We start from the raw sequence: 9,969 nt of genomic DNA, 5'->3' as shown, positions 1-9,969 counted from the left end.
CTGTCGGATCTCCTGGAACTGGAGTTATGGACAGTCGTTAGCTGCCATGTGGGAGCTGGGATTCGAACCCAGGTCTTCTGCAAGAACAGCCAGTGTTTTTAACCACTGAGCCATCTCTCCAGCCCTTCATTAAGAATCTTAATCCATGAGTTTAGTTAATTTCTGCAGATACGACAAGGCAATTTCAAAGTCTTAGGAAAATGATGGTACAGATTTTAAAGCACACGTGTACGCAACAAATCACTTTTTGAGTGAACTGGAAGTTTTTACCCAGCAACTAAGCTAATCTAGAGAAAAATTAATTTCTTAGTTATATACATTATACAGAGCAACAGAAAAATATTCATTTGGAGCACAAATATGTTAGTGTCTGTGTTCCATTCACATCCATTCCAGGACTCATTCTCATAGCTCAAAGCACTTTATTAGATATGACGAAGTGCCGCCCTAGAAAAGAAACCCTGACATAACAGCTAATTTAAAGGGGACTCACCCACACTAGGGATGTAGTTCAGTGGCCAAGTGTTTCTCTAGCATGCACAGTGATCCTCAATCACACCGCAAAATAAGAGTTCAGACAACGAAGATTAAAACAAAAATGAATCTACTGCCTTAACATACACAGAGAAAGTCCTGTGTCCATAAGGGACCTAGTACAGAGAACAGAATAAGAAACATAGAAGAAAATGGAGAAGCTGACTTTGGAAGGGCCAGATCTAAAGCCCAAATGAGTCTGAAAGAAGCAGGGGGCGGGGTGTATAGAATTGATGGTCTGCACATTGACAACATATCTGAATCAAACTGTTCCTAAGCTAGCCATTTATCTTATTTAGATTTTCAAATGCTAAACAACCTGTAAAATCGTTATTTAATTTCTAGTAAATTTATTGTATTTGTACAGTATTCTTTAATTCTACTCTAACCTTCCTTTCTAGGTCAAAGTTGCAAAAATTGCCACTGATGTTATATCAACTAGATATGAAACCCGTTACATCTATGGCCCAATAGCATCAACAATTTGTAAGTTTGTTTCTGCCATTGACTGGAAGCATTTCCCCAATTTTTACATAAATATCAAAGAAAATTATCAAATTTATAAATTAGGGTTAGAAATTTGGAAAATTGCTAACCTGAAATCCAGTTTTTACAGGAAATACTGTATAATACATGAATCTAAAGGATAGCTTGTGCCTGCTTCAGTAAGACTTTTCTAGAAACAACTTACGATGAACTTTTACAAGGTCACAAAATTAAGAAAAGGTATTAAATCACTACAAACTTACAGTTTAATTCATCTGTCTTAACTATGCCCCAACAGCTACAACAATGTTTCATTTTTACAAGAATTAGTTGGGGCAGAGTTCACATCTAGTGTTCAACTATGTGATTATTTCTTTTTTGGTCTTGTCTCTGTGCAGTGTCTTTTCTCTAAGCTCTGGTGTGTTTTAGCCATTGCTCTTCACTTCTGACTTGGATTTCTTAGCCTTAACTTTCTAGTCTCTTATTCTATCTACAAGCAATCAGCAAACTTTTTATAAGGGCCAGTTATTAGTTTTGACTTTGATGGCTGTATGTTATCTGCAAGATACGTCAGAGGTGGGACTGATGTGTTACAACAAAAGCAACGAGCTAGAACCTTCCCATCTTTTCTTATTCTGCCAGATAGATTCAGCTGCTTGTACTGGGAAGGGAAGATCAGAGAGGCGAGGTGCTAGCATTCTATGTTCAAAACGGCTAAAACACACCGGAGTTTAGTGAAAAGACACTGTGCAGAGACAACTACCAATAGCTCCTCTGTAAGCGATGAGGCCTGGAGATCATCTACCCCATGTATGCCAGAATGTTTGCTGCCTTGATCTTGAGTGTAGGTCTTATGCAGCTAGCCACAACTGTCATGACTTCATGACTGTGATAACCCTGTCATGTCCAGAAAACAGCACACACTCCTACTATCCCCTTACATCCCCTACCTTTTTATAATACTTCATTAAATGATGTAATTTCCTAGAAAATGGACGGTAATATAGCACACATTAAGCCATCAGCATCACACGAATTTCTTTGGGCTGAAATTAGCTCCCTAATTTGACTTGGTTTCATTTTTGTTTTAACTACATTCTGGTAAATATGTGCTTGAAAAGAGCAGGAAGTATATTTTTCCAAATGTTCATATATTAAGAATATGACCTCAACAAAAAATAAGTTACCCTGTAAACTCAGAGAAGACTTTCTACTAAGTCGACTATAGAAAGGCACAGGATAACTATTACAATCAACAGTATGAACTCTGAAGACACATAGCCTGGGTTTGAATCCCGATTCAAGCATCTACTAGACCTCTGTCTTCCAGCAAGTGGCTTCATCCCACCATGCCTGAGTTTCCTCTTATACAAAAGAGTAACTGGCACTCACAGCATAAAGTTGGGATAGGAAGCAACTCAATAACTAACACTTTAAAACACTTAGGAACCAGGCATGGTGACATACGCCTTTAATCCCAGCACTCAGGAGACAGAGGCAAGCAGATCACTGTCAGTTCTAGACCAGCCAGGACTACATAGTAAGACTTGATCTAAAGAGACAAAAATGAAAAAAAACAAAAGAACCCACTTAGAAGGTGCCTGGCATTTAGTCAAGTTATTGTTATTTTATTTTATAGATATATGTACATATCTTTATGGATATACATGGCCATAAGTAAAAGTTTAAATATCATGTGCAGCAAATTAAATTCTATAATAATGTTTTATGAACAGAAAAATTTCAATGCTGCCTTTAAAATTTTACTAATTTAAGGTCTAGATGAAGACGTGAGAAGTGATATCAATAAAATCTATTATACTCGATAACATTATATCATCAAAGAAAGTCTACAATTTTATTACATACAGGAAAATATATAAATGCATTTATAGCATTTTGTATAGTATGTATATGTAGTGTTTTATATATATATGTAGCATGTATATGCACATTATATAAACATGCAAAACCTCTATATATGTGTTTATATTTTCAATATTTTACCAAAAACTTGCATCTTTAGTAAAAATTCATAAAAATTTTATACAGAAAGCTTGGATTGGAGGATTAACTATGTTCTTGAAATAACTAGCTTGAGCTTTATTGGCCTTCTAGCTATAAAACAGTTTTCCCAAACTGGGTGTGATGGTGCATGTCTTTAATCCCAGCACTCAAAAGGCAGAGGCAAGTGGATCTCTGTGAAATCAAGGCCAGCCTGGTCTTCATAGCCAGTTCTAGGCTGCCTGGGGCTACAGGGAGACCCTGTCTCAAGAAACAACAAAATAAGTAAATAAAAACAAAACCCAAAACAAACAAAAAGACCAATTTTCCCCAGCCACGTAAATAACAAGACCTAAAGTGTGAGAAAAACATGCAGTTCTGCGTAGTTTCTGTACCATTTTCAATGCCCTCTACAGTAGGTCTGCTCAGCTGCTAGCACTTCCTTAAAACATCTCCATCTTCATCAGTGTGAGCCCAGGAAATCAACCCAGTTTAGCACTGACCCAACCAAAAGGCTATTCACGTGGCATGAGAGCACAGGGAGGACAGATGTGAAGGGAACGGAAGCTAGAGGAGGGGGATGAAGGATGGGAGGGAATGGAAGCTAGAGAGGAGGGGGGTGGGAGGTGGCTATGGGAAAAGCAGAAGGATAAGAACAGATATGTGTTAAAATGTCATAATGAAAAGCACTTTTAAATCATTTTTATTGAATTTTTGTGAATTTCATGCAATACATTTTTATCATATTTAGCCCCCTCCCCATCTGCACCTCTTTTATAGCTCCTCCCCACTTACCTGATTACATGTACTCTGTCATAGAGTTAAGGCCTATAGAGAGAGCAAAGTTTGTGCACCCAAGTGTCCTTTGGTGTGTGTCCTGGTTAACCTAGCTAGCATCACATCCTCAAGGAAAACCAACTCTCCCTCTCCAAGTAGTTATCAGTTGCCTACTTTTGTCACATCCTAAGACCAACAAAAATCACCTTTATGCTAATTTTCAATAATAAAAAAGAGGGAAAAAGAAACACTAAAAAGTAATTTTAAAATACATATTTAAATTACAAATTCATGATTATATTTTACTATATAGTCTGTGCCACTTAGAATTTTTTCTATTATTGCAGTTCTTTTATTGCTAATTTAATCAAGCAATTGGGGGGCATGCATGTTCACACATGTGTGGAGGCCAGCTGACACCGAATTTCTTGCTCTATAGTTCTATACTTTATTTTTCTGAGAGAGGGTCTCTTGATGAACTGGAGCTCACTAATTGGCTAGTCTGGCTTGTCAGCAAGCCCAGGAAATCCTCCTTCCTCAGTCCGCCAACAGTGGGATTACAGGCATGAGCCACCACGCCTGGCCTTTTATGTGGGTGCTGGGGATCTGAACTCAAGTCTCCATGCTTGCACTGCAAGCACTTTATCTGGAGACACTCCCCATCCTCTGCACCAGTGATTTCCACGCCAAAAAAAAAGGTGAATCATAAATTGTCTCTAACTGAATATTTATTGGTTATGTTTTGCAGACCCAACATCAGGTTCTTCTCTGGACTGGGCTTACGACCTGGGCATCAAACATACGTTTGCCTTTGAGCTCCGTGACAAAGGCAGATTTGGTTTTCTTCTTCCAGAATCACAGATAAAGCCAACGTGTAAAGAGACCATGCTTGCCGTTAAATTCATTGCCCGGTACATCCTCAAGCACACTTCCTAATGAATTGCCTTCGGTTTGGAATATGCCAGTTGACCCAGTGATCCCTAGGTAGATCTTCGCGCCACTTGAACACATCCTTCTCTTGAACACAAAGTCCTCCATTAACTGCTCTTTGTATTTACTCCCAATAGCACCTTAACAAAGTAGCTTTAAGTAAAACCTTTTAACTATCTTTCTTTCCTATAAGTAAAATTTGAACTTAGCAGAAAGCATTATGTTGAACATTCTGAAAACTTTCAGTTCTCCAGAGTCTGATTGACTTCATCATTTTATGCACTAACATAATGAGACATAAATAAAATATATTCCAGTGCTTACCAATGCATCCTATCTTTTTTATAAACTATATTCTTAGCACTCTCTATTAGCCTTAATATTAATGCATCTTCAGTCTGATGATAGAAAATAATGCCTTCAATTTTCAAATATGTAATTTGCTTCTTAAATGTAGATTTCTTTTATGATAGAAATAAACATTGTTTACAGCTTCAAAATAGCAAAGGATAATAGAGGAAATAAAATGATTCACACAGAGATGAATCTCAGTGCTTTAAACAAGCAATCTAGTTCTCATCAATATAACGAACATTAAATTAAAATAGCTTAATTCAATCTGCAATGTTCATAGGAAACAACCTTCCACGACATCTTTTGGAAATTACAAGCACAACTTAGGTAGTATGCCCTCTGAAGAAATACAAAGAAGGTCAGGAAATGTATCAAAATTGAGAGGTGAAAGTCATGTTAACCAAAGGAAAGGAGGGAGGGGATGGGAGGGGAGGGTGGTCGACCTCGTAGGCCCTCGGGAAGGGAGAGGAGAGGAGAGGAGAGGAGAGGAGAGGAGGAGAGAAGAGGGAGATCCTCTTTAGTTATCTTGATGCAAAACCAGAACAGCCCTTTCAGGAACCAACAAGGTGACCATGGTCAGGAAACACAGATTCAGTTTGCCCCCAAATACAGTGTTCCAATATGGAAACACTTTCACAATTTTTTTATGATGACAGAACAAAGAAAGTCTTATAAAGCAAGGCATTTTTAAAATCCATCAGAGGGGACGTCAGGTAGGCAGGCGAACGCCAAGCATAGAAGACTCTGCTGCAGATACTTTAGGATGTTCTTGGCTTTGAGTTGGGGAAAGCTACATTGTATAAAGGTTATTACCAGATAGTCTCAAAGATGTTAGGCCACACACAGAGGTGGACTATAAATGTCTATTTGAGGAATAAAGACCTGTAGCACTCCAGCGCTCCACAGGCATCACAAATTCTAATCAATAAGCAGTCTTATAAAATCCTTAACATGAGTTTGGATTTTTTTTTGGGAACTGCACCTCGTAGTTAAGACACGTAGTTAAGCACTTGCTGTAAGAGTTTCAGGGGTATTCTGGACAGGGGTATTCCCTTGGGAGAGAGAAGGTGTGCAAAATCACATGATTATAAACCCAGAATTTAAGATTGGAATTCTAACTCTACTGTTGAATAACAACCAGCAAATGTTATAACACTTTGCCTTTCTTGCCTATCCCCTAGATTATTTAGGATTTGATGTCATGGGTGCTCACCAAATTAACCACTGTTTCCCATTTTGTTTGTATTTGGGACAAAGAACACTTGTCTTAAAGAGAGTGGGCTTGGGGTTGGTTCTTGTAGAACTGAATGCTGGATGAAACTGAAACACACAGGAAAGCTGCTTTTCTCAAGTGTGGATATTCACCTGGGACACGTGACAATATGCGTCTGTATATCTACATGTTCCTGCACACAGAATTTCCATTGGATTTTTAGAATATTAGGGATATTGACTCCAGGAAGCTTAAGCACAAATGAGTAATAAAAAGTCGAAAATAACCTGAAATTATATTTTTCAACATAAGCATAACAATTCCAAATCTGGAGACCTGAGCTCATACAGTCATTTGTTTCCATTTTTGTTGTGGTGGTTTATTATTATTGACTTCTTCCTTTTTTTATGATCTTCAGAAAAAAAGTATAAACGCTCCCTTAGACCGATGGAAAATATAAAATAGCTCCAATGATCAGAGCCAGGAAAACTGACAGCACAGGGGGAATCAGAGTCCCCTGTTGTGGTTCTTAGTCTCAACCAAATAATTTGACAATGGGCTCAGACAGAAGCTTGAGGACAATTTTATTAGTTTAGAAGAAAAACCTCCGAGGCAGGCAACGCTGTAAGTCTCAGTAGCTGCCTGGTGGAGGAGAATTGGAGGAAACGAAAAAAAGCCAAGCTGTTTCAGCGTATATGGAGGTCAGACACGTGATGAACAAGCAGGGAGGGAGCTTTACAGAAAGACTAAGGAAGCCCAAAGTTAGACGGATGTGGTGGCACCCACCTTTAATCCCATCAATCTTGGGAGGCAGAGGCAGGTAGATCTCTGTGAGATCAAAAGGAAAAGTTACATAATTCAGAAAAGTGGGCAGAAAGCAGGCAACTTCAGAAGCTACAAAGTTATGTCCCAGTAAGCCACTGTGCTAGGGTTAGGGATTCTGGGAAGGTCAACCAGTCTCCAGCACATCCCTTGGAAGACCCACATGGAAGGACATTTGAGACACAAGATTGACTTGATAGTATCATATGTAAAATGGAGCGCACGGGATTGGGTGGGGAGGGCAAAGGGGTTTGTGGATAGAGGAGGGGTCTAAATATGATCAAAATTGATTTGTATGAAATGCAAAAAATGTCAATACAAATTTAATTAATAAAAGATAATTCCTATCAGATCATAATAGAATAAAACAGAAATCAGTGAACTACAGAAACTACTAAAATAGGGGCTGAACAATACATTTTTGAAGGAATAGCAGGTCATTCAAGAAATAAGAGAAGAAATCTAAAATTTTCTATGTGTGATGAAAAAGAACTTATAATCTACCAGAAGTCTGGAACCCAACCAAGGAAGTTCTAAGTGGGAAGTTTATAGCTATAACCACCCACATAAAAAAATATGAGGTGGGATCTGGAGACATGGTTCAGCAGTTAAGAGCATTGGCTGCTCTTCCAGAAGACCATGTCTCAGTTCCCAGCACCCACACAGTGGCTGAAAGTCATGAGTAACTCCAGTTGTAGGGGATCCAGTATCTTCTTCGGGCCTCCACAAGCACTGCATGCACACTCTATACTTACATACATGTATGCAAAACACTCATACACTATATATAGTGTCCCAGTGTAGCCTTTAATCGCTGCATGCAGGAGGCAGAGGCAGGCAGAGCTCTGTGAGATCAAGGCCAGCCTGGTCTACATAGTGAGTTCCAGGCCAGCTGGGGCTAACAGGAGACCATGCCTCAAAAAGACCATTAAAAATATCTGACCAATATGCTCACCTTCCTTTACTTCCTTGGGCTGCACAGCCTCTGGACATCCTGGTGCCAGCACCTCTCCTGGACCCCAGGAGCCCTCTGGGCCTGGTCCTGCCCTCACCTCCCTTTGCTTCCCTGGGATGCATAGCCTCCTGTGTCCTGGTGCCAGCACCTTTCCTGGGTAAGTCCAGTGGGGCTCACTCCCACCACATCTCTCCTCCTAGCCTGGGTACTGGCCCATTTCTTGTCTTGGCATCCCAGACACTAGGGCAAAGAAAAATCTTCCATGACATAAATAGGCTGAAAGAATTCATGTCCACAAAACCATCCCTTCAGACAGTTCTTGAAGCAATACAAAGAGCTGAAGAAAGGAACAACTATACACAAGGGGTTACAGAAAGAAATTCAATGAAGGTATAACTGTGGGAATGCACAGCTATATCAAGAATGTGAACAGAAATAAAAATGACAGGATTCAACACAAATCTTTCATTAATAAATTTAAATGCCAATGGACTGAACTCCCCAGTCAAAAGACACAAACTAGTTGAATGGATTAAGAAAAAAAACCCATCTTTTTGTTGTCTGCAAGAAACTCATCTCACTTTCAAGGACAGACACTATCTTAAAGTGAAAGGATGGAAAAAAAAAACCAAGTGAATGGCACTAAGAAAAAAGCAGGCATAGCAATTCTAATATCTGACAAAATAGACTTTAAACTAAAACTAATCAGAAGAGACAAAGAGGACCACTTCACTCTGATCAAAGGAACAAAAAAAAACAAGAAGATATTACAATCATGAACATATATATTCACCAAACTCTGGGGCACCTAAATTCATAAAAGCAGTAGTACAGGACTTTAAGACCCAGATTAATCCCAAATCATTAATAGTGGGAGACTTCAATACCACATTGTCTCCATTAGATAGGTCAACAGGACAGAGAGATATCTGAATTAAACAATACAATATATCAAATGGACCTAACAGACATCTACCGAACATTACACCCAAGCAAAAAAGAATATACTTTCTATTCAGTGCCCCATGGAACCTTCTCCAAAATCAACCATATACTGGGGCACAAAACAAACCTCAACAAATACAAAAAGATTGAAATAATTCCATGCATTCTATCAGACCACAATGCAATAAAGCTTAAAATCAACACTGGAAGAAACTCCAGTAACCACATGAACACATGGAGATTAAACAACACACTCTGGAATGATGAACGGGTCAAAGGAGAAATTAAGAAAGAAATGAAACTATCCCTGGAACTATTAACAGCCATACTTTCAGGCCTACACTAATTTGGTCAGGGGGACATAAAGGACAGTTTTTGCTCCTTGCCATCCTAGGTAGACTAAGTTCCAGGGGACCATGAATATTTCTCAAAATGCCCTGTAACTGGTGAGTTACCTGTCCTCTTGAGCAAGGAGGCCATGGAGACCCCACCAGATGGACCTAAACTAGTGTCCAGTCTACCAAGAGGAGGGTCAACACAGAGGAAACATTTCCTCCATGCTTCCAAGCGAAGCTAACCACCGTCAAGCATGACCTTTGACATCTTTACATAGACAGAACTGGTAAAAGAAAGGAGCCAGGGGCTCCTCCCAAGCCCAGGTGATGCCTGAGGAACATATCCTCAAATGACCTAAGAGTAAAAATAAATTGTGTTTCTCTGGGCCAACTGTAGGGTCCTAAACACCCAAAAGGAAAGTATAACCAAAGATTATTGGGGTCAATATAATTTATTAAGAGTCCATATGTATAGCTAAAGGCTACATAAGAAATAATGCCAAACGGGAGATACCTTCCTTTGAGTTATTGGCGAGGGTGGCCCCAAAGACTCCCAGATAGTAACCCAGCATAAAACTGGGAAAATGAACAGCAGACCCCAATCTTATCTAAAG

General features: G+C 39.2%; 1 protein-coding gene across 1 annotated transcript in view; it reads left to right on the top strand.

Moving 5' to 3' along the window:
- The window catches only part of Cpa3 (carboxypeptidase A3), a 28,317-nt gene extending 23,442 nt beyond the window's left edge, over nucleotides 1-4,875 (top strand). Inside the window, exons 10-11 of the mRNA XM_008848046.2 lie at nucleotides 936-1,020; nucleotides 4,550-4,875. Coding sequence (XP_008846268.1) covers nucleotides 936-1,020; nucleotides 4,550-4,737 — 273 coding nt within the window. The 3' untranslated portion in view covers nucleotides 4,738-4,875. The remainder of the gene's footprint in view (nucleotides 1-935; nucleotides 1,021-4,549) is intronic.
- The last annotated feature ends 5,094 nt before the right edge of the window (nucleotides 4,876-9,969 follow it).

This window comes from Nannospalax galili, unplaced genomic scaffold (assembly GCF_000622305.1).
Source record: "Nannospalax galili isolate Female #2095 unplaced genomic scaffold, S.galili_v1.0 scaffold423, whole genome shotgun sequence".
NCBI lineage: Eukaryota > Metazoa > Chordata > Mammalia > Rodentia > Spalacidae > Nannospalax > Nannospalax galili.
This window is presented reverse-complemented; position numbering and strand designations above follow the sequence as displayed.